Source organism: Mustela erminea, chromosome 10, assembly GCF_009829155.1.
Source record: "Mustela erminea isolate mMusErm1 chromosome 10, mMusErm1.Pri, whole genome shotgun sequence".
Lineage (NCBI taxonomy): Eukaryota > Metazoa > Chordata > Mammalia > Carnivora > Mustelidae > Mustela > Mustela erminea.
Window position 1 is genome coordinate 496779 of NC_045623.1, and position 25390 is coordinate 522168.

General features: G+C 43.5%; 1 protein-coding gene across 12 annotated transcripts in view; it reads right to left on the minus strand.

Moving 5' to 3' along the window:
* Positions 1–531: 531 nt before the first annotated feature.
* The window catches only part of LOC116566976 (myomegalin), a 48715-nt gene continuing 23856 nt past the window's right edge, over positions 532–25390 (minus strand). For 2 of the 12 annotated variants that reach the window (XM_032301686.1, XM_032301688.1), the window contains 8 exons: positions 22390–22536; positions 11167–11402; positions 9995–10046; positions 8964–9151; positions 3632–3865; positions 2189–2320; positions 995–1071; positions 532–860 (listed from right to left, as the gene is read on the minus strand). In XM_032301686.1, the coding sequence (XP_032157577.1) occupies positions 666–860; positions 995–1071; positions 2189–2320; positions 3632–3865; positions 8964–9151; positions 9995–10046; positions 11167–11402; positions 22390–22508 (1233 nt within the window). In that variant the 5' untranslated portion in view covers positions 22509–22536 and the 3' untranslated portion in view covers positions 532–665. Of the gene's footprint in view, positions 861–994; positions 1072–2188; positions 2321–3631; positions 3866–8963; positions 9152–9994; positions 10047–11166; positions 11403–22389; positions 22607–22721; positions 22846–23751; positions 23820–23853; positions 23890–25390 lie in introns of those variants that run through there. The other 10 variants (XM_032301682.1, XM_032301683.1, XM_032301691.1 and 7 more) reach the window with 10 other exon arrangements.

Genomic DNA, 25390 nt, shown 5'->3' on the forward strand with positions numbered 1-25390 from the left:
GGTTTCTTTTCTTTTCTTTTCTTTTCTTTTCTTTTCTTTTTAAAGATTTTATTTATTTATTTGACAGAGATCACAAGTAGGCAGAGAGGCAGGCAGAGAGAGAGAGCAGGAAGCAGGCTCCCTGCAGAGCAGAAAGCCCGATGTGAGGCTCGATCCCAGGACCCTGGGATCATGACCTGAGCAAGCTGAAAAACACCAGCAGTCATAATAATGTACAGTCGTGGTCATAAACATTTAAAGTTATATTTGCTTTAGGGACCCCTGGGTGGCTCAGTCAGGTGGGCGTCTGCTTCCAGCTCAGTTCATGATCCCAGGGTCTTGGGGTCGAGTCCTGCATCGGGCTCCTTGCCCAGCGGGGAGTCTGTTTCTCCCTTTGCCTGCTGCTCCTCCTGCTTTGTGTTCTCTCTCTGACAAATAAGTAAATATAATCTTAAAAAAAAATAAGGTTATATTTGCTTTATATATTGCTGTAATAAAGAAGTGTTTTGCAAAAGAAAAAAAAAAAGAAGAAATAGCTAAGAGATGAAACTCATTTTTCCTTTAACCTTTCTATGAATTTTTAGGCCGTTACTGGTGTTAGTCTTTCCTCACAAATTTGACTTTTTGTATTCAATACCTATAGACAATAATTTTTAAATAAGAATTTATTAATTTGATCCATTCATTTAAAGGTCGATGTCGATGCCTCCAAGTTCACAGCCAAGAATGCTGTTGAATAGGGCTGGAAAAGTTCTGGAGAACATTCTTCTAGGCCATCCAGACATCATGTCACAAGACATCCTAGGCAGAGCCGGAAGAGTGACTCTGAGCGTAAGAATGAGGGGTTGCCACGGGGACACCTGGAGCAGACTGTGTTGTGCCTAGGGAGGGAGGGAGAGACAGCGGCCATGATGTCTGCAGGGACAGAGGGAACTCTTCACTGACTACTCCTTCACTGACTACTCCTTCACTGACTACTCGAAAAAAGCTGACATTCCTTTCCTTCCTTACTCACATTCAGCTGGAAGTGGGAAAGGGAGGGAGAGAGCGCTAAGCAGGGATCCAGTTCGCAGCTAGTGACTCCCTGGTTATCTGCAAAGATGGAGCAAGGGACATATATACTAACTGTGAACTTCCCAGAGCTATTTACTCCTGCATTCCTAGGGATGTGTAGATAGGACCTTATAAGAAGCAGCCATCGTATTCAAATTGAGAATAACTATTACAGTTTTGGCTCATGTGGGTCTAAGCAATTTTTGTACCTCCCACCCTCTTCTCTTTGTCTCTGTAGCTGGGTACTGCTGTGGAAAGGGGGAACATGGAAGTGACCAGGTTTGGGCTTTGCCCTCTGTAAGCTGAAGACTCCAGTTTGCTTTCCCAAAAGCCCTTTGCTTGTGGTGGAGCTGAGGCACAGACTTTGGGTTCTACCCATGGAAGCCAGATGTGGATACTATCAGAGGGAGTTAAAAAACTCAGACAATCATAGCCCTGGGAAGCAGATGCTCTCAAGGATATACTTTCTGGCAACCACCAAAGTTAGAGCCTTAGAGCCTTAGCCACAGAGAACCCCTGGGGGCTTCATGCAGTGGCTCGAGAGCGTGATGTGGCTGAGTCACACGCGAGCAGGCCACACACTCATGCGCAATGGCTGCAGCTCTGGGACAGTCTCTCCTATGAATTAGCTGCTACTGTGATGCTGTAGGGGCTCTGGCCGCCATTCTCCTGAGCTTGACAAGGGAGAAGGGATGTGGAAGTACTGGTCTCTGAGTGACAGCCTCCTGTGGCAAGTATGGGAATATGGGCCCTTCACGTAATGGGCGGTGGCAGGTGGTATCCAGGGCATGAGGCCGTGGTAAGAAAGTGGGATGTGGTCTTCCCTCTGTTGATGCGGCCATTGTGGAAGTCTCGGTTCTATCATGTGCCAGTCAGGCCATAAGCCAGGTGCAGGACCAGGTAGTGTTGGGAGTTACATGAATGGGCATCGTGTCAGACAGCCCTAAGCACGAGACCCAGCTCTGCCTGGGGCAAAACACTCAGTGTCTTAAAAATGTATAAAATGGGGTCAACTGTGCCTGCCCTGCTTCCCTCTCTGGGCAGATTGTCAGGAAGACTAGGGTATTGCACACACACCGACATGCCTTTTCACTGGGAGCCTATGTGCCCTTTGAGACTCTGGATGTGGACAGAACCAGTTTTTCCCCTTTCCTACTTTTTCCTTGGTCAGCACTGCTGAGCACGTGTTCCAGTCTCTCCTGCAGGCGGTCATTGAAGCAGATGGACTCCTCCAGGCGCTGGCGCAGGTTCTGGATCTCCACAAGATTCTTTTCCAGTAGGTCAGCCCCTGTTGCATCCCACCAAGACACGGGAGAGGTAAGAGGTGGGGAAAGCCAGTCACTCATGGGCAGCTATGGAGACTGCCCAGAACTTCTCTTCCAGATCCCTGCCCATCCCTGTAATTGTCAACTTCTTTCTCTCACTTGGGCACTCAAGAAGCAGCAGGCAAATTTGTTTAAAGAGCTCGTGGGCTTTCAAACACAAGATGGCCCTCTGTAAGGAAACCCCACAGGGCCTCCTCCCAGATAGAGGCCGAGTGCATCTGAGAGAGATGGACACTGGGCTGGAAAACAAGGGTGAGAATCTGCTACAGGCCTCCAGGTAGGACTGGCCGAACAATGAGAAAGTTGGTCTATTTCCTGGTAGTAATCCAGAAGGACTTGCTCTCTACCTCATGCCTATCTTACCTGATGATCCATGACTAAAAGTCTTTAACATCCACCCACTAATAGAAAGACAAAGGTAAATGCATATTAAATTAAATCAGGCAGCGAATAATGAGAGACACTGAGTGTTTCCCTTTAACCACTTTCAGTAAAGAGTGACAAGGAGGGGACTGGTAAGGTGTTAGGACCTGAAGGAGGAAAAGGAGAGAAGGGGATTCCTCTGAGGAAGGCAGAGGATACACTAAGGGAAGGGGAAAGAGGCCAAAAATGGGCTTCATGTACCAGGACATCTTGCTTAGGGCCTGGTTTTTCTCTGAGGGTTTCAAATGTCTTATTGTTGCACTGTTTGGGTCCCCAAAACTGATATGCTTCAAGCCATTCCTCTTTATGGCTGTACGTTTAGTCACTGGTGGCCAGGACATCTGGCTCTAAACTCAATAGCAAAGTTTGAGAGGCAAGACTGACTGATAGTTGCATACAAAGGATGTGTGAGTGTACTTGGAGAAATAGTCTCCCATGTTGCAGTAAATAGCTCTTGACCTAAGGAAGACCTTTCCCATGGAATCCAGAGCTGGGAATTCTAAGAACAGTCTCAGTGTAGGCCTAGGAAGATTATAGCCCAGAGAAAAGGGAGCCCACGAATGTGAAACAACTCATCCTCTCTGTGGAGTGCCTCAGAATGCCCCTGACTTCCTGTATTCTCCTGCTTAGCCTGAATCCCTGTGTAGGGGGAATGGGAGAGGCACTTAGAAAGGACCAGCACTGGGCTGGCATCTTATCTCTGGCTCAGCCACCAGATACCACCCCCCTTCATCTCACCCAGTTCTGTGAGCCAGGATCTAACACAGGAATAAAAAAATCCTTGGGCCCTGAAAGAATGTGCTCATTCCCAACAATGGGCTCTACTTCACCATCCGCTCCTTTGTGTTTACCGGAGGGCTTAGAGTTGGGCCGGTACAAAGAGGAGAAAGAGGACAGGTGCCCAGACGCATTCATTTTCTGAGGCCGCATCTCGTCCTGTGGGCCACCGCTCCCCCGGTGCCCTGGGTCTGGCATCCTGCTCAGTTGTGTGGCGCTGCTTGGAGGGTAGGAGGGCTGGGCAGATCTGGCATCTGGATGGTTGCTGAGCAACGAAGCTGAATCAGCAGGAGTGGCCTGGCTGACGTCTGTCCAGAAAGGAACATGAGGGAGAAACCAGTGGGAAGTCAGAAATAAAGTATCTTAAAGATAATTATACTGGGTTGAATAGTGTCCTCCAAAAAGTCATGTCTACCTAGAACCTCAGAACGTGACCTTATTTGAAAATGAGTCTTTGCAGATGTGATGAGTTAAAATGAGACAATACTGGATTAGGGTGGACCTTCGTCCAACATGACTGATGTCCTTAAAAGAATAGGAGAGGAGACACACAGGGTGAGAGGACCCCGTGATGAGGGAGTCAGGAGGCAGACACTGAAGTTATCCATCTACAAGCCAAGGGAGGCTCCCAGCGACCACCAGAAACCAGGAAGAGCATGGCCCAGCTGACACCTTGATTTCAGACTTCTAGCCTCCAGAACTTGGACAGAACAAATGTCTGTTTGTTTTGAAACACACAGTTCGGGGCGCCTTGCTGGTTCAGTGGGTTAAAGCCTCTGCCTTCGGCTCAGGTCATGATCCCAGGGTCCTGGGATGGAGCCCCGCATGGGGCTTTCTGCTCAGCGGGGAACCTGCTTCCTCCTCTCTCTCTCTGCCTGCCTCTGCCTACTTATGATCTCTCTCTGTCAAATAAATAAATAAAATCTTAAAAAAAAAAAAAACACAGTCCATGATACTTTGTTACAGCAGCCTTAAAAAAATGAATACAGTAATCCCTGGACTGAAGACTAGAGCAGATATCAGAACTCAAGCACAGGCAGTGATTTCTCTGACTCTGCCATACATAGTAACATTATTCAAGATACGTCTCCTTTAGCAAGGGAAACAAAAGCAAAATTAAACTATTGGGACTACAACAAAATAAAAAGCTTTTGTGCAGCAAAGGAAGCCTTTGACAAAACAAAACGACAACATGCTGAATGAGAATATCTTGCAAATGATATATCCAATAAGGGGTTAATATCCACATATATAAAGAACTTACATAACTCAAAACCAAAGCCCCCCAAATAATCCAATTAAAAAATGGACATGAAACAAAAATAGACGTTTTTTTTTTTTTCAAAGAAGACATACAGATGGCCAACAGACAAATGAAAAGATGGTCAAAATCACTCATCACTGGGGAAATGCAAATCAAAACCCCAATGAGGTATCACCTCTCACCTGTCAGAATAGCTAAAATAAAAAATGTAAGTGTCAGCGAGTGGGAATGTAGAGGAAAAGGAACCCTCATGCACTGTTGGTGGAAATGCAGGCTGGTGCCGCCACTGTGGAAAACAGTACGGAAGTTCCTCAAAAAGTTAAAAATAGAACTACCAATATGATTCAGTAATTCTACTTCTGGGTATTTACCCAAAAAAACCAAAAGCATGAATTTGAAAAGATATATGCAACTGTATGTTTACTGCAGCATTATTTACAGTTGCCAAATTATGGAAGCAAGTGTCCACCCATAGAGGAATGGATAAAGAAGATGTGGTGTATATATACAATGGAATAATACTTAGCCATAAAAAGAATAAAATCTTGCCATTTGTGACAACGTGGAAGGAGCTACAGGATATAATGTTAAGTGAAATAAGTTGGTCAGAGAAAGACAAATACTGTATGATTTCACTCATATGTGGAATTTTAAGAAAAAAATGAACCAAGGAAAAAAGAGATAAAAACCAGACTCTTAAATATAGAGAACAAACTGGTGGTTGCCAGAGAGGAGGTGATGGTATGATGGGGGAAATAGGTGAAGGGGATTAAGAGTGAACCTATCATCATGAGCACTGAGAAATGTATAGAATTGTTTTTTGTTTTTGGTTTTTGAGAGAGAGAGAGAGAGAGAGAGAGAAAGCGAGGATGGGGGAAAGAAAATCTTAAGCAAGCTCTGTGCCAAGCATGAAGACCGATGTGGGGCTCAATCTCATGACCCTGAGATCATGACCTGAGCTGAAACCAAGAGTCAGATGCTTAACTGACTGAGCCACCCAGTTTCCAGGCGCACCAGAGAATTGCTGAGTCACACTGTTGTACACCTGAAACTAATATAACTGTATCTGACTATACTTGAATTTTAAAAAAAGGAAAAACAAAGAAGTAGTGGTTAGAGGTAGTATTTGAGGGTTTCAGTGCATGCACATGAGAAGTACAAAGGTCTCTCTCCTGGCTCCCTCCAAGATTCCCAGTGCTGGAATGATCCCAGAGAGGAACTGCAGAAATGTCTACTCCAGTAGTAGAACTCACTGCCCCTCTTAGAAATCATGAGATTAAGGAGATGAAGCATTTTGCTGGTCTGTGAACAGGTAATATACTCACCCTTCATGAGACCATTCTATACTGGGGATTGTTGAGGAAGAGAAAGGGAAAATGGCTTCCATTAATAGCCAATGTGCTGAGAACTTAAACAGGTTGATGCTCCTGGTGCCTCCCTCTCCTCCTATCTCCTACTCTGGATGCCTACTGAGGCGAGGGAGTCTCGGAGGATGGCAGGTGGTGATTTGGATCCCACCCAGAATGGCTCATGAGACTGTAAAAATAATTCTTAAATATAGATTAGATTGCCTGACTCCTGTCCACAGAATGACTGTTTTTTTTAATACATGGGGGATTGCAGAAGCAAAAATATACAGCACCAATGACGCTGTGAGAACCTGCCTATGTCCTTTGCTGTCTCCCTTTGCAAACAAACAAACAAACAAACAAACCAAAACCCTCCTGGGTAGCAGGGCCATAATTCAGCTAAAAGTATGAGTCAGTTCCCTTTCAAGGATTATTACCAAGGGCCACAGAGTAGGCAATTTCTCTTCTGAGAAGATAGGAGTGAAGTCCTTAGTTCCCTTCAACCAAGTCAAGTTTCTCTAAGGAACTGTGCACTTAAGTCAACATCTGGTAGATCTTCTCCTTCCATTATGGATGGCATTACCTAATAACCGATTCATTAACATCACTGTGAAAGAAAGAAGAAGGTAAACTACATAAGCCTTTAGCACAATGCCCGACAATGTAGGGACTCAACCAAACGGTGATTCCCAGCCCCTTCCAAACCTCCTTTACCCCCTCTCCAGAAAATCCGCTTACTCTCAACCAAGTCCACAGGAGGTCCAATCCATCAGTAATAGTGGTCAGCCTTCTCATGTCCCGGTCTCCCGCGGCCACACAACACAGAAAATATGCCCTACACGGTAAACAGAAGGCAATGGGGAACAGCCTCTTGCCAGGATAATTCTGCATCACAGGGAAGCTCCCACATCAATCACACTTTTTGTTAAATACTCTAGAAGTTTTGGCTCAAAAAAGCAAAGCAAAGAAGGAGCAAGTGATAAGCCATTGACTCTCTGAGAGGATAATGACTTCAGATGGAAAAAAGAAGGGCTTCCATCTCCCTCAGAAAAGCTAGTGGTGGCGGATAATAAGGCCAACACCACCCCAGAGGCCACATCTCCAGTGTGACCATTCCTACCAGTCATGGCAGGAGCTCCAGGTGAGGGGAAAGTGTGTCTGCCCCTCTGCCTCTGTCTCTCAGGGTAGCAATGAGGAGAAAGCAAGTGCCTTTGGGCAACTGAGTTCAGGGATGTAGTTAAAACTCCATGGGCCCATTGGAGGAGGTCATGTACATAGCAAGGGCAGCCCATATATTTATAAATTCTTGGATGAAAGTGCAATGTGTATAGGATCTTTTCTCATGTGCAGAGTGTCACAAAGAGTGGAGTGGGGCAAATGCTAGCTCCAGAAACCCAGTAAAAGTGACTGCCTCCCCGTTCCGTCCCTGGTTGCTCAGGCCACAGTGCAGGGGACCGTCTGAGCTTTCGTGTTGTGCAGGCTCCAGGTGAATGGCACCCCCAGCTGGGTGCTCTTCCGTAAGTTCCCTGACTTCGTTGAGCCTCAGTGTCCTCGGCTGTGTTGTAAAATTGGGATACCACCACCTACCTGAGAGATTGGTTGGTTGTGCCGATTAAATGAGGGAAGAGATGTAAAGTAGTCAATAATGTGAGCATTAAATGTGTGCCCAATAAATGTGAACTCCTCTCTTTCCTTGGTTTCTTTCTTTCTTTCTTTCTTTCTTTTTTAAAAGATTTTATTTACTTATTTGACAGAGATCACAAGTAGGCAGAGAGGCAGGCAGTGAGAGAGAAGGAAGCAGGCTCCCCACTGAGCAGAGAACCCGATTCGGGGCTCAATCCCAGGACCCTGGGATCATGACCTGAGCCAAAGGCAGAGGCTTTAACCCACTGAGCCACCCAGGCACTCCTCTTTCCTTGGTTTCTATCATCCTGGGGGAAATGCTATATTGCTCTCATCCTCAGGGTAAAATGAGAAGCAGGAATAGTACCAGGTGTAACCTACTATGGTTAATTCATTGCCTAAAACAGTCAATTCAGGGGGAAAAAATCAGATATAGCCAGAGACAAAGGATGGTTTCTCGGTGTTGTCCTCACTGGGATTTGCTTGCTATAGTTCCCTAAAAATAGAAATGCATTTCCTGGGAGGGAAATTAAAGAAAAACTGAACAGGAAAAAAATAAAGTTTTGATTATAAATGTACTCTCCTCCTCCTACCTCCCACCACAGCTACCCAAAGCCCCTGCTTGGGGGATTCTGGGGAGGGGCAGGCTGGTGATGGATACAGCCTGAACCCAAGACACGTCCCAGTTAATGAAGGTTCAGAGGACATTGTGGCTGAATTATTAGAATGATGGATGGGCTCAGCAAATCCACAAATGATAAAGGATATTTAGTGGCAAACAGAAAATAGGAACCGTGACTGTTTACCCCAAGGATTTCAAGATCAGAGGCCCAATGTGAGTGAAGTTCATGCCCATAATGTGAAGGGTGACATGACTGGGTTACAATGGTAAGGGAGTGTTTGCCCCTTCCTCTTCCCAACTCATGATTCCTCCTCTCAAGTCCAACACCATGTATGTGCCAGAGAGGGTCTGGTGGCTGAGGACGTGTGGGACTAGGAATGGAAAAGAACCACCTGACACCCCTGGAGCCTACGCTTGGAATTGAGTCCTGGGCCTGTGCTCTCCAGGGACTTCAGGGTGGATCTGCAGGGCCTGGCTGCAAAGACACCTGCTTTTGGTGTAGGCAAAGGAGCGAGCACCTAGCAACTGGACACGGTCTGGGTACTCACCGGTCACATCCACTGAAGGGCATGCTTCTGGCTCTTCATGGAGCAGGGAGGTGCTGCTGGAGGACGGATGGGCAGCAGACTGGCCACGGTTGCTGGAGTGTATCTGGGGCAGAGTCTGGGGCTGGGCCTCCTGCATGGTCCTTAGGACTTCTGTCACTTTACCCTTCATATGCTTGTCCCTTAAAATACCGGTAGGGTAAAAGAAAGAGGAAAAATAAAGGTCACCTGAATGACATGGCTGTAACGATCTGGTGGCTCAAAGGACAAGCTCCAGAAGTCAAGGAGACTGTTCCTTAGGAGGAGAAGCAAACAGTTCATTTCTGTCTGGGGGTGGAGAGTGGGGAGCAGGGGAGAACAACAGTGGCCCAGAGCCTTGGCCACAAACATCCCGAGAAAGAGAGAAGACCGACCCATTCAGCCTTTTCAGTAATGCTCCTGACTCCTTCACAGGACAACCAGAGCTCTTTGAGGGTTCAACACACTTCGTGAACAATGATGCTTTCAGTAATATTTGCCGTGGCCCATTTAAAACCGCTTCCGAGGCAATGTGGCCTCCCAGGTGTCTTGTAGTTTCTAGACCTTCCCAAAGTAATGTCATACAGTGAAAAGCTTTTTCTTCTTTTGTGAGGAAAATCTGTAGCTATTTAACATCTGCCAGCACCTCTGGGGTCACCATGGAAGAAACCAGATACAATTTCACTCTGGTCTTTAAAGATCTAGGGGAAATCAGAGGGGGTCCCTGAGGACTCAGGAGACTCACGAGACACTTACAAGACTAACCTAACCAAGTTAGGTTAGAGTAGGTCAGTATTGCTAAATTGATGAATAGAGAATAGGACCAAAATAATAATAAATTTTAAAAAAATAGGAAACATGACCACTTCATCACTAGGGACACGTAATGATTTGATGTTATAATCAGCCATTTGCTTTTTGTGGGGTGTAAGAGCTCCGGCTTTGAGTTTCTGGCCCTTGCTTCTAAATCCTTCACCAGATTATATAGTCTACAGCCCCTGAAAATTGGGAGTTACCTGAGGGTTCGCAGCATCTGTCTTGCTTGATTCTTCTCACTTGTACAGTCATCTGAAAACCAGATTCAAAAAGGACTAGTTATAATTTAAGCAGGTCTCATTCCTCACATTACAGAAAGACACTGACTTTTCTCTGGGATCAGATGTGACTACTTGATTTTCCAGTCTAGGATACTCTGAATTTTCTCAGCAGACATTGGGTTGAGACTTTGGAGAACTTACCTGGCAGGCTTTCCTAACTTTCCAGAACTTACACACCACAGAGATCATCATTTCTTTTTGCTTTGTCTTAGGTCAGAGTCAAAAGCTAAAAATGTCACTTTTCCTACAGGCCATGAGACACTTGTCCAGAGGCCTCTGGACCACTCTAACCAGAGTCTCCAAGTCCTGCCAAAAGGCTGGGTTTTGGCCTCACATCTATATACTCTGTCACAGCTTTCATGCAGAATCTACTTCTGTCTCTGTAGGGGTGACAGACATCCCTGTCCTACCTCTGATCTGGTATCAGAAACCCACACAGTGGCCTCAAGCCTGCTCTTACTATGTACCCTCAGGTGCTCTAGGGAATATTCTATGAAAAAGGCACCTGAAAATAAATTTCCCACCACGAGGTTGTAGTACATACAGTATCTAAACCATGCCCAAATCAGCATGATTCTTTTACCATTTTTTGAAATGCACTGATTAATATTGCTGATTTGATCCTTAGAATAATCATGCTGGTATTACTTGACCTAATTTTTTTTAGGTGAGAAAACAGAAATCAAGAGAAGGATGAATGTGTCTAGAGCTAGCAATGAACACATATAGACTAGAGCCACGGTCTTCAGATCCTAATTCAGGGCTCTGTTCACAGCAACCAGCTGCTCCCCTATCTTGCTGCCAGTTAGTTTCAGATAAATGCTATCACCCCCCAGAGATGTCTTTTGCCCTAGCGATCACATTCCATGAGAGATAAAGGAGCTGGTCATCATCCTGACATCCCCATTATTCCTGTGTGCTTCTCTTCATTGTTCCTCTCCAGCCAGTCCTGACTTCACCATGGTTCCAAGATGGTCATTACAAAGCAGGACATCAGATTGAAAAGTCACTTGTAGATGAGTTTGGGCTTGTCTGAGGCTGGGGTCCTTGGGAGGGACTGAAGATCCTCCTGAGCCCTGGGACCAGCTTACCTGTGCTGAATTTGCTGGCAAGGCTCTCTGCCAGCAGGCTCCCCTTGGTCAGCTGCTCACGGAAGTGCTGTTCCATGTAGGGGTCAACTTTATTGCTGCTAAGGAGCTCCTCAAAAGTTTTCACCGTATTCTTGACATGCTGGATGAGAAGGGAAGAGAAAGCTCTCCCCATCCTCATCTTTTGCCTTAGGTGGGTCAGCTCTCGAGCCTGATCCTGGATCAAGGAACGGTATTTCCTAAAGTGGGAAAGAAACAGTAAATAGGGAAAGAGGTGACTGATAGGGTACGGTACTTCAGCAGAAGGTACTTAGAGAACTTCACCCCCAAATCCCCTACACTGAATTATATAGCACATGTGTCATGACCTGAATGTGGTAAAGGGAATGAAGGAAGGAATACAAAGCTTTCTTCTCCTTGGAAGATCTCTTCCAAACGTGTCTTTCCCCAGCCCCACACTTCTGAAAATGGAACCAGACTTTCTTCTCTAGTTCTGCTTTCAGATCTGCTCCCAGTCGCTCTCTTAGGTTTATAAACCATCTCAATACAGTAAACAAAGCCAGGCATTAATTGGAAAGTTGAAAGGAAAAACCATCATCTGAGAAAAGAAACCACTTGTTCCAGGCAACAGGATTCTTCCGTCACCAGGATGGACCTATCTGCGTCTTTCCTATAGACAGCCAAGGCTCATGGGACTGAGACATCTTCAGTCTCCTTTAATTTAACCACTGTATTCTGTCACTTCTGTATGCTCCAGTGTAACTAACCAGCACAGTGTTTTGCTCACAGTGTTCAGAAGAATGATCTGAAAAATGACTTCCAAAAAAAATGACGTGAACTAACTTCATATCCCATAATATCCTGGCCAACATGGCGACTATTTGTTATAGAGGAGAGTAAAAGAGGAGGTTTTAGTTCCTGAGAGAGACAGCACGGCTGGATGGATGAAGAGGAGGCAACAGGCCCAGATAGTAGGCCCAGCGTGCTCCCTTTACCCTCCTGCTGCAAACTTGGGAAGTCACTTTACTACTCTGTGCCTCAGTTTCTTCGTCTGCAAAGTGAGGGTAAGATGACCACTTGCCTTTTTAGAAATGTGATCGAGATTGAACTTTATTTTAAATGTTGGGAAGAGTAGAGCAATGCCAGTAAAGCATTTGTCTTATCAAAAAGAAGACAGTTTAGTCACTCATGACTTTGGTAATGGTGAATTTATCAGACCAGCTTGACATCCCTTGTGCTTCTGTAGGTGTGCTAGAGCGGAACCAATGACTTCCAGTTTCACCTGTTTTTCTTGGAGACTCTGAGCCAGCAGGGAGTACAGGGGCTAGTGGTTTCCCGAGAAGCTGAAATTTGCCTGAGGTCCCAGTCACTGGTTTAGAACAGGGAATCTAGGTGTTAGAAGGAGCCAGAATGGGGATCAGACAGGTCATCCCCCAGGTAGCATCAGATCCTTTTGAACCTTTTAAACCACGTTATACTTTATTCATATTTTTTTTCTTTCTTTCTTTTTTTTTTTTCCTAGAATTTAGTTATTTGACAGACAGAGATCACAAGTAGGTAGGGAGGCAGGTGGGGTGGGGAGGTGGGGTGGTGGGGGAAGCAGGCTCCCCGCTGAGCAGAGAGCCTGATGCAGGGCTCCATGCAGGGTTAGATCCCAGGACCTGAGATCATGACCTGAGCCGAAGGCAGAGGCTTTAACCCACTGAGCTACCCAGGCGCCCCTTACTCATATTTCTGACCAATGTTTCTAATATCATTGGGAGTGGCTGGTTCCTAGAGTAAGAGCGCTTTCAGAGCTGGGAGTATTTTAGTCATCTTATATACACAGCCAAACCCAGAGGAGGCTCTCAGTAAACATTTCTTTCAGTTATGGGAAACAGAATCCTTACAAACCTCCACTCAGCTCTCACTGTGTTCCTGTCCTAAATATCCTCTCAGGGATCCTCTGCATTTTCCATTAACGCAGAAAACCCTTAAGAAAGATCTTGCACTCACTTGGGGAGCTAGACTTGCAGGATATTGTCAGTCCTGGGTCCCTGACATTTCCTAGTTAGCTTCTTCACTCTAGGCACAATACTCAAGAACCTCTTCTTTGGAAAACAAGTAGGAGGAAGCATTTACTGAAATTAAATGGGCTTTACAGACTTCTCCTGCATTGGGACTTCCTGACTATCCTAAACGTTTCACGTTTTTTGTTCAGGAATGTAATAATCAGGTTCAGGGAGCCCTTAACTCAAGAAAAGGAAGGGGAAAATAGCCCTACAGACTATTATAGCTTACAGTTGCATCCAAAGACCAGAATATACCCAAATTGTTTATAAAGGGTGTAGCTGCAGCCGCTAAAATTACAGAACTTTCCCTGAAACTTGTTCAGGAAAATGAATTAAATTTACAGGTTCTTCATGCTGTAAAAGTTTGCCAAACACAGCATACACACCATTTCTCAGCTAGTAGACAACATTTTGTGAGATTCTACTCTTGTCTCCTCAGTATTCTTTCCAGCAACTCTTTTTTTTTTTTAATTTTTTTTTTTAAAGATTATTTATTTATTTATTTATTTGACAGAGAGAGATTACAAGTAGGCAGAGAGGCAGGCAGAGAGAGAGAGAAGCAGGCTGCCTGCCGAGCAGGAGCCCGATGCGGGACTCGATCCCAGGACCCTGAGATCATGACCTGAGCTGAAGGCAGCGGCTTAACCCACTGAGCCACCCAGGTGCCCCTCTTTTTTTTTTTTTTTAAGATTTTATTTATTTATTTGAGAGAGAGAGAGAGCACAAGGGGTGGGGGTGAGAGGGAGAAGCAGGCTCCCTGCTGAGCGGGGAGCTGGATTCCTGCACTCTTTAAATCCTGCTACTCTCCTATCCTTACATAACAGAGAAGAGACTCATAATCGTTGAGTTGATCTCAAATCAAACTCCCAAATTAGATTTACAAGAAACCCTATTAAATGCTAATCCAGACTTAGTACTCTGCGTTGATATCTCCTATGCCAAAAATTCTGAATGAAAATATCAAGCCAAGCCTGCTGTCATGACACAACATGAGTTTTCAGGAAGAGGAGCCCTTTCTTTACTTAATTCAGCCCAACCTGCAGAGGTGTTGGTTCTCATTCAGGCCTGTAAATTGACAAAAGAAAGAACTGCAAATATTTATACCAATAGCAGGTATGCCTTCAGAGTAGTTCATGATTTTGGTATGCTCTGGAAACAAAGTTTTTTTTTTTCTTTTCCTTCCAAGTAGTTTCTTTCTTTCTTTCTTTTAATATTTTATTTATTTATTTGACAGAGAGAAAAATCACAAGTAGGCAGAGAGGCAGGCAGAGAGAAGGGGAAGCAGGCTCCCTGCTGAGCAGAGAGCCCGATGTGGGGCTCGATCCCAGGACCCTGAGATCATGACCTGAGCTGAAGGCAGAGGCTTAACCCACTGAGCCACCCAGGCACCCCCCAAGTAGTTTCTATACACGACGTGGGGCTCAAACCCACAACCCTGAGATCAAGAGTCACGTGCCCTAACACTGAGCCAGCCAGGTGCCCCTGGAAAGAGAGATTTTCAACATAATGTGGTATAGCTATAAAATAGGATCTCAGGCTACTGACCTCCCCTCTACATTATTAGTTGTCCTCACAAGTTGCTATCACAGAAATTGAGGCTCATACCCTCCCATGAGATGCTGAATACCAGGGAAATGCGATGGCTAACTTTCGTGCTAAGGCTCCTAATGTACCAAAACATTAAATAAATTCCATAAAATGGCCAAAGGATAGATACTAAACCTTTTGGTAAAAGCATTTTCCTGAATTTCCACAACCTATGGTCCACTGTAGGTTCAAGTCAGATTACTTAAGACAGTTTGTATACTAGACAAAAAATTGTATCACAAAAGTGGCACCAAGAAGGATGCACATTTATCATAAAAAGAGAACTTTGGAGGGTACATATGACTGGCTCATGCTTCCTGGATCTCTCAGTTACCACTCTTGCAAGTGCTTCAAGTGATTACTCACCACAGAATTGACTTTTCATATTATGAAGAAATATCATGGGTGATTGTTCTTTAAACTAGCATGACAAATTTATTCAATCACATAAACTGGTTAAAACCATTAAACTAATCCCAGGGACTGCTCCCCAATATCTGGACCATTTGAACATTTTCAGTTATACTTTTTCAACTGTCTCCTTCTATGTGCTATCAATATGTACTTGTGGTGGTATATTCATTTTCTAGATGGGTAGAAGCATTCCCATGTGGGCAAGCTGATGACACCACAGTAGCAGAGAAATTATAAGAAAATGATTTCTATTCTGGGCAATCTCAAATGAAATTTCAAATGACAAGGGGCTCACTTTATCTGGATGGATTATAAAACAACTAAACAAGGTTATTCAAACATTATGGCCCTATCATTGTCTTTATCATCCTCAGCCTTTAGGGGAGGTCGATATTCTAAGATTAAATTTGGCAAATTGGCTGAAACCACAGAAGTACCTTGGCTTAAAGTGTTACCCTTAGCCCTTTGACAATGAAGTCAACATCTTTTGGGAAACATAAATTAACACCTTATGATTTTATCACTAGGCAACCCATGACTTCGATGATAGAACCCCATGTACAATCTGCCCTTGTAAATTCTAATATGACCCAATACTTTAAAGTATGAACGCAATATTCAAAAACTTATATTCAGCAGGTCAAGGAGGCTTTTAGAGACCCTCTGCCTGATGATAACAGTATACTTCATACACTGGAACCTGGAGACTGGGGGTTCTGAAGGAGATATCAGTTAAAAATAGCACTTGTGCCTTGATGAAAAGGGTTCTACCAGGTTCTATTTTTTCACACAGCAGTTAAATTATAGGGTATTGAACTTCAGGTCCATGTCTCTCAACTAAAGAGAATCCCCCCCCCTCAATTCTTGGGCTTATCAGCTTATGGCTAACTTCAAATTAAAGATTTCCAGGAAAAAAAAAACAATCTTCCCTCAAAGCAGAAACAAGGCAAAAGTGGATAGCTTACACCCAAGACCACTGAAAAAGTTTCTGCTAGATCACTTATCTTTTTCCAGGACCCATTTTTATAACAATTATCATGATATTACTGCTCTGCAAACTAACACAGGACATTTACAGTCATGTTCCCTTTTCTGTTAGAGATTTTCTCTACTCACTAAGGCCTACCATTCAATGCATACCCTCCTTTACTAAGCAAAATGATTGTTGGTGTATACCTGCTTACATGCTCAGGAACACTCTCAGTGAATATTAGAACCAACTCCAGAACCATGCTCGGATGGCAGGAAAGTGGCTTTACAAAAAGGTTTGATATCCATCCCTTGGCCATTTAACTAATACTCATGGCCAATTAATCTGGTATTGGGAGGAAGCTTGGAAGCCATAGGATAGCCCATAACCACTGCAAACTGCATTGCTGGAAATTTGTTCCTATGCATAGGAATGGCACTGGACCTAATTGAGGTATGTTCTAAACTCACTCTATAATCACACACTTTGGTTTGACTCAAATGATGAAAATTGGGCTTCTATATATGACAACACAGATTTTAAAATAGATAATGACAATGATACTTTTGATTATGCTATAAGGAAAATACTGAATCCGAACTTAGCTTATTTTGCAAAAACAAACAAACAAACAAACATCATCTTGGGCCACTTCTTGCATATGCCTCTGAAACTCATAGATGACATTCCAGCCGTTCTCCCACATTGGAATGAGGCAGTCACTTTAAACCAATCCTCAATCATTAGGAAAACTCTAATGATATAATCAATCATTGAAAATAACAAACAACCTCTGCATTCTCACTCTATAAGCCGTTATAACAATACACCTCTGAGCCTCATTCCACGGTCAGTTTGAGAGCTCCCAGGGGTAAACTATTTTTCTGTGCACAATAAATGCTGACTAATATTTTAGTGGTCTAGTGGTTTCAATCTTGCTATGTCTAGATTTTTGACACTCAATTCTCTCTAACTTGATCATTCACACCAATTGTGGCTATGTAGGCACCCCCCCCCCCAACACCTCTCCCTTTCTTCTCATTCTCTTTTTCCAACCAAGAAGATGCTCCTCCTGTCTGCTCTTTCACCTCTGAGATCTCAGGATATAATGTTGGCAGTGTTCCTTGCAAAATACACACATGTGCACACGCGTATACATGGACATAGACATGCATAGGGGGTCAGGGCTTGGTCCGGGCTGCAGTTACTAAATTAATAGATCTTTTAACTTCCCAGTCCTTTAAGATGTAGAAAATACTAGTGCAGGAAAAGGCCTCATTTTATTTTACAGATGAAGACATTGAGATCCACAAAGAGTAAGAAATGTATCTGATATATGTAACTAATATCTCAATAAAGCTGGAGTGGGAAGAAACACAACTGAGCTCACATCATTAGTTGGTGGAAAAACCATTATTAAAAATGTTGGCTCCAAACTCTCACTCCAGTGTTCTTTATCACCATCAGTATTCTCTTGCTGAGTTTCAGGGGTCTCTGAGATAAACAAGGCTATTCTACTTTTAAGACAAGTCCTTTTTCTGGAATACATTTATTTTTCTGTGCTCACTCCGGCAGCACATATACTAAAATTGGAATACAATTATTTTTCTGGTTTCTATAGGTCTATTATTTATTCTCAGCAAGTTTCCCAATAACAAATAATATTTATCACAAGGACAGTTAAAATATATTTAGGTAGGGATGCCTGGGTGGGTCAGTCATTTAAGCACCTGACTCTTTTTTTTTTTTTAAAGATTTTATTTATTTATTTGAGAGAGAGGGAGAGAGACAGTGAGAGAGAGCATGAGCAAGGAGAAGATCAGAGGGAGAAGCAGACTCCCCATGGAGCTGGGAGCCCGATGCGGGACTCCGGGATCATGACCTGAGTCCAACCAACTGAGCCACCCAGGCGTCCCTAAGCACCTGACTCTTGATTTTGGTTCAGATTATGATCTCCGGGTCATGAGACTGAGCCCTGCATTGGGCTCTACTCTGAGCATGGAATCTGCTTAAGATCCTCTCTCTCCTTCTCCTTCTGCCCTTCCCCCCAAACCCCTGCTCATACATGCTCTCATCCTCTCTAAAAAAATTTTTGAGGTAATTTTATTTTAAAAATGTGGTTATTTGAGAAGATCAACAAAATCAAGAAGCCTCTAGCCAGGCTAAGAAGAAAAGAGAGAAGACACAAATTATTAATACCAGAAATAAAAGAAAGGATCACTATAGAGCTGATGGACACTAAAAGAATAATAAAGAAATACCATGAGCCACAAATTTGATGACCTAAATGAAATGGTCCAATTCCTTGAAAAATACAATCTGCCAAAGTGCTCACAGAAGAAATAAACCATCTGACTAGACCTATGTCTATTAGAGACAGTGAATCGATAATTAATAACCTTCCGGGGCTAGGCACCCCGGGATGTCAGTTCTTTCCAACTTCATCCAAAGATTCAAAGCAATCCCAGTCAAAATCTCACCAAGTTACTTTGTGGATATTGACAAACTGATTCTCAGGTTTATATGGAGAGGCAAAGGAACCAGAATAGCCAAAAAAGAACAGAGTCACATGACTGATACTACTGACTTCAAGACTTACTGTAAAGTTATTAGTAATCAAGAAAGTGTAATATTGGTGAAAGAATGAACAAACCGGGGTGCCTGGGTGGCTCAGTGGGTTAAGCCTCTGCCTTTGGCTCAGGTCATGGTCTCAGGGTCCTGGGATCGAGACCCGCATTGGGCTCCTCGCTCAGCAGGGAGCCTGCTTCTCCCTCTCTGTCCGTCTGCTTACTTGTAACCTCTATCTCTCTGTCAAATAAATAAATAAAATCTTTAAAAAAAAAAAAAGAATGAACAAACCAATGGAACAGAATGGACATCCCAGAAACAGACCCATCAAAATATAGGTGACTGATCTTTGACAAAGGAGCAAAGGCAACACAATGGAGAAAATATAGTCTTTCTTTCTTTTTTATTTTTTTAAATATAGTCTTTCAACAAATGGTGCCAGACAACTGGACATCCATATGCAAAAAAAAAAAAAAAGAAAAAAAAGGAACCTAGAGAAGACTTAAATCCTTCACAAAAAATTAGTTCAAAATAATCATAGAACTAAATGTTAAATACATAATATAAAACTCCTAAAAGATAAACAAAGGAGAAAGTCTAAATGATCTTCAGTTTAATAAGGACTCTTTTTTTTTTTTTTTTTTTTTTTTTTTACAAGTAGAGAGAGAGAGAGAGAATGGAGGAAGCAGGCTCCCTGCCTAGCAAAGAGCCCAATGCAGGACTCAATCCCAGGACCTTGAGATCATGACCTGAGCTGAAGGCAGAGGCTTAACCCACTGAGCCACCCAGGCAGCCTTAATAAGGACTTTTTAGATACAAATACCAAAAGCACAATCCATGAAAGAAATAATAATCTAGACTTGATTATAATGAAAAGCTTTTGCTATGTAAAAGACATGGTCAAGAGAATAAGAAGACAATTCACAGACATGGAGAAAACATTTGCAAAATACATATCTAATAAAGAACAATTCTCAAAAATATACAAGGAACTCCCCAAACTCAACAAAAAGAAACTGAATGGGGGTGCCTGGCTGACTCAGTCAGTCAGTCAAGCATATGCCTTTGGCTCAGGTCATGATCCAGAGTCCTGGAATTGAGGCTGCTCAGCAGGGAGCCTCCTTCTCCTCCTCTCTCTGTCCCTCCCCCCACTCATGTTCTCTCTCTCAAATAAACAAATAAAATCTTACAAAAAAAGAAAAAAGAAAAGAAATGAACAAGTCAATCAAATTATGGGGAAAAGACCTGAGCAGACATTAAAGAAGATACACAAATGGCAAATAAGCATATGAAAAGATGCTCAACATCATAAGTGAGTATGGAATTGCAAATTAAAACAATGAGCACCACATATTAGAATGGAAAAAATCTGGAACATTGATAGCACCATATGCTAGTGAGGATGGGGAGCAAAAGATCCTCTCATCATTGCTGGTGGGAATGCAGAATGCTACAGCCACTTGGGAAGACAGTTTTGTGGTTTCTTACAAATATAAGCGTATTGTTAACATATGATGCAGAATTGTGCTCCTCACTATTTATTCAAATGAGTTGAAAACTTTTGTCTACATAAAAATCTTACACAATGCTTATAGCAGCTTTACACATAATTGCCAAAATTTGGCAGCAATCAAGATGTCCTTCAGGAGGTGAATTTATAAATAAACGGCACATCCAGAAAATGTAATTTTATTTAACACTAAAGAGAAAGAAGCAATAAAACCATGAGAAGACATTAAGGAATCTTAAATGCATATTACTAAATGAAAGGACCCAATCTGAAAAAGCTATATAGGGTATGATTGTAACTATATCATATTTTGGAAAAGGCACTGCTGTGCAGACAGTAAAAAGACCGGTGGTTGCCAGGGATTAGAAGGGAAGGAGGGGAGTGGGGCGTCTGGGTGGCTCATTGGGTTAAGCCTCTGCCTTCGGCTCAGGGTCCTGGGATCGAGTCCTACATCCTGCTCTCTGATCAGCAGGGATCCTGCTTTCCCTTCTCTCTCTGCCTGCCTCTCTGCCTACTTGTGATCTCTCTCTCTCTGTGTCAAATAAATAAATAAAATCTTAAAAAAAAAAGGGGGGGGAAGGAGGAATGAGTAGGCAGAGCACAGAGAGGCAGGCAGAGAGGGGGGAAGCAGGCTCCCCGCGGAGCAGAGAGCCCGATGCTGGGCTCCCAGGACCCTGGGATCATGACCTGAGCCGAAGGCAGAGGTTTTAACCCACTGAGCCACCCAGGTGCCCCGCACAGAGTATTTTTTTAAGGCAATGAAGAGTCATTCTATATGTTACTCTAATGGTGGATACATATCATTGTACTTTTGTCAAAAGTACAAAAGAATGTATAACACCAAGAATGAATCCTAGTGTAAACTATCGACTTGGAGTGATAATGATGTGTGAATATATGTTCATTGATTGTAACAGATATACCATTCTGGGACAGCATGCTGTTGGGGCGGAGGAAGGCTATGCATGTGTGGGGATGGGGGAGGGTTGGGGGGATATACGGAAACTTTTGTAGTTTCCACTCAATTTTGCTTTGAATTTAAAACTGCTCTAAAAACAAAGCCTTTTTAAAAAAAGAATAATTATGTGAATTTTTAAAATGTATTTGACAAAGTGGATGTAGACTTTGTAAATTAAGATTCCAAGTTTCTCATATTACTTCTGCCAAAGGCTGCAACTTTAATCAAGCAACCATATTTTGTGCCTGAATGTTCTCTGGTCTGAAATGAGGAAACAAGACGAACTGATATTAAGATTATTTTAGCTCTAATGTTCTTCTCTGAGTCAGTGAAATTTAAGTGGTTCATACTGACAGTGACCCAGTGAAGCATGAAGCAGAATTTTATCACCTTCAGAGCTATGCCCAACCTCTGAGCAAGTTAGTTATGATGTGGTATGTCAGTAACTGGTGTTCACAGGTAACTGTATAATGGATTAACTCCATATTATTTTAATGCCTTCAAAAAATTGTAAGCAAACTGGGCCGCCTGGGTGGCTCAGTTGGTTAAGTGTCATAACCCCAGGGTCCTGCGACTGAGACCCAGGTCATGCTTCCTGCCCCATGAGGAGTCTGCTTCTCCCTCTCCTGCTTCCCCTGCTTGTGCTCTCTCTCTCTCTCCCTCTCTTTCTTGGTCAAACAAATACATAATGACTTTTTCAAAAAGCTGTAAGCAAACAGCCATTAAAAACACTGACAAATGTAGCCAGTAGTCCATTATTTGGCAATTTCCTGTGCTTATTTCAAGACCTGAACTTATCATAATTGCCGTTCCAGAAACCAGGGACAATCTGATTATCCTGGAATCTCCTGAGATAACAGGAGATTCTTAGGTGCTCTCATCAGTGCAGAAAAGAGACATTACTGATGTGACTGGAAGAGTTCCATGAAATCCCAATCACCCATTAAGATGGTATATTTGGTGAATATATGCATTGTTACTTAGAATAAAACCAACTTTCTCAGGATAATAAAAGTAACTGATAATAAAAAACACTCTAGGCTTTTCTCTAAAGAATTTCCAGAAAGATCTTAGAGAAAGCCCTATAATTAAACTACAGAGCCTGGATGCAGACCCTGAAAACTGCTGAGAGAGCAATGATTTAATTCTGACAGTGGAAATCTCTTACCCGCTGTGGGACACAGAGGAGGATCCTGCCTCCTCGGGCTGAGTCTGCTGCCCATCCACTCTCCTCTCAGAAGGTCCCTTTTCTAGGGGTCGCTGCATTCCAGCTTTTAGTTGGAGCATGTTCTCATGAAGAACCTCTTACTGTTTCCTTTAAAAGGAAAGATGGAAGAGATGTGTGTCTGGGTCTCCACAATGGCCAGGCTTTCCTCTAAAGGTACCTAGAGGAATCAAAACAAAATTATGGTTTATAGAGTTGGGTTACTAGAGAGGATTCCATAGGAGAATAAAGGAAGGTAGAGGAGAACCTACCAGGAGGTAAAAGGTGACACCTACAGTGTGCCCCCTTGAAGAGTTCCTCCTCAGCCATGAGGACCTGGTTACTCATTTGGTTGGAGGAAGGATATAGCAAGTAGGGGGAGATGGTGCTGTGAGGAGGAGGAGGAGGCTCCAGAGGTGTCTTAGGTTAAAACAAATAAGGAAACAATGAAATAAGCAAATGAAGGGCGCTTGGGTGGCTCAGCCAGTTAAGTATCTGCCTTCAGGTCATGATCTCAGGGTCCTGGGATCAAGCTCCATGTCAGGCTCTCTGCTCAGTGGAGAGTTTCCTTCTCCTCTCGCTCCCTCTGTTCTCCCTTCCGCTTCCCTCAAATAAATAAAATCTTAAAAAAACAACAACAACAACAAATGAAACCAAGTGGGCTTTAAACCAAGTAAGAGTTGAGTATTTTTTTTAATTTTTTTTTTTTAGGATTTTATTTATTTACTTGTCAGAGAGAGAGAGAGAGAGAGAGAGTGACAGCATGAGCGAGCACAGGCAGAGGCAGAGGGAGAAGCAGGCTTCCCGCCAAGCTAGGAGCCCGATGTGGGACTCGATCCCAGGACACTGGGATCATGACCTGAGTCGAAGGCAGCTGCTTAACCAACTGAGCCACCCAGGCGTCCCTTTTTTTAAGATTTTATTTATTTATTTAGAGCATGTGTGAGTTGGGGGAGGGGCAAAGGGAGAGGGAGAGAATTTCAAGCAGACTCCATGCAAAGCAAAGAGACCAACATGGGCCTCAATCTCATGACCCTAAGGTCATGAGCTGAGCCCAAATCAAGTCAGTTGCTTAACTGACTGAGCCACTCAGATGCCCCAAGAGTTGAGTATTTTTTTTTAAGATTTTATTTATTTGATAGAGAGAGATCACAAATAGGCAGAGAGGCAGGCAGAGAGAAAGGAGGAAGCAGGCTCCCTGCTGAGCAGAGAGCCCAATGTGGGGCTTGATCCCAGGACCCTGGAACCATGATCTGAGCCAAAGGCAGAGGCTTAACCCACTGAACCACCCAGGCGCCCCGAGAGTTGAGTATTTTTGATTCTTACAGTTGAGATAAAGTTTCCTGGGAGTGTCCCTTCAGAAATCAGAAAGCCTTTATATCACCTACAAGTTTTGAGTCATGAAGGGTGAAACAAAATTTGAGATACCACAGGTCAAATCCGAAGTCACTGGGACATCAACAATAGTGCCATGGAAAGGACTCCGGTTTCCATGTCTCAAGTTGTAATCACAGAATTAGAATGTTGGTAGCTACAGAACCTGAGAAAGCGATGGCCTTCTGAGGACCTGCCATATGCAACATAAGGCTGCCTGTTTCTCCCTAGATGTCTCTATCAGTGGAGACCACCCCTCTTACCAGCCAGGTTTTTTTAAGCTTTTATTTATTTGAGAGAGAGAGAGAGGGAGCACAAGGAGCATGGAGAGGCAAAGGGAGAAGCAGGCTTCCTACTGAGCAGGGAGCCTGATGGAGGACTCAGTCCCAGGATCCTGGGATCATGACCTGAGCCAAAGGTAGACACTTTGACTATGAGTTACCCAGGTGCCCCTCTTACCAGCCAGTTTTAATATTTGGGTGCTCTTTTCTGATACTATCAATCAGCTTTTTAAAAGTACTCTCTATTCCTAGTGTGGGGCTCAAACTCACCACCCGAATGAAGATCAAGAGTCTCAATCGTACTTTTTTTTTTAAATTTAATTTTATTTTTTTATTTGACAGAGAGATCACAAGTAGGCAGAGAGGCAGGCAGAGAGAGGGGGGAAGCAGGGTCCCCGCTGAGCAGAGAGCCCGATGTGGGGCTCGATTCCAGGACCCTGAGATCATGACCCGACAGAAGGCAGTGGTTTAACCCACTGAGCCACCCAGGCGCCCCTCAATCTTACTTTTGTACAAAAACCATCAAAACAATCTTTTTTCGAGATCTTTATTTTCTTGGGACGCCTGGGTGGCTCAGTTGGTCAAGCAGCTGCCTTCGGCTCAGGTCATGATCCCAGCGTCCTGGGATCGAGTCCCACATCAGGCTCCTTGCTCTGTGGGGAGCCTGGTTCTCCCTCTGCCTCTGCTGCCATTCTGCCTGCCTGTGCGCTCTCACTCTCTTTCTCTCTCTCTGGCAAATAAATAAATAAAATCTTAAAAAAAAAAAAAAGAACTTTATTTTCTTGAAGATAGTTGCAATAAAAACTATTCTTCTGGCTTTTCCTTCATCAATTTTTTAAAGCCTCTATTGATTCTTTTCTTGGGGGTGGAGGGGCAGAAGGAGAGAGAGAACCTTAAGTAGGCTCCACATGCAGCATGAAACCTGATGCAGGACGCAGTCTCGCGACCCTGAAATCATGACCTGAGCTGAAGGCAGAGGCTTAACCCACTGAGCCACTCAGGCGCCCCCAAGAGTTGCACACTTAACCGACTGAGCCTCCCAGGCACCTCAAAGCCTTTAGTGATTCTTACTGTTCCTCTTTGGGAACTGTCCAGATTTTACTTGCTAGATCCTTTCAAGAGCATAGTGACCAAAAACTAGAGTTTTAATGTTCTAAGTATGACTAATAAATTTAGCATAATGATGTCTTACTTTCCACTCCATAATAATTAATATATCTCAATGCAATGCTGAATTTCCTTCCCTTGCAGTAGGAAAACCTGTAGGAGTTTCATTTAGCAAAAAGTCATTTTAGCCTTCCAAACTCCCT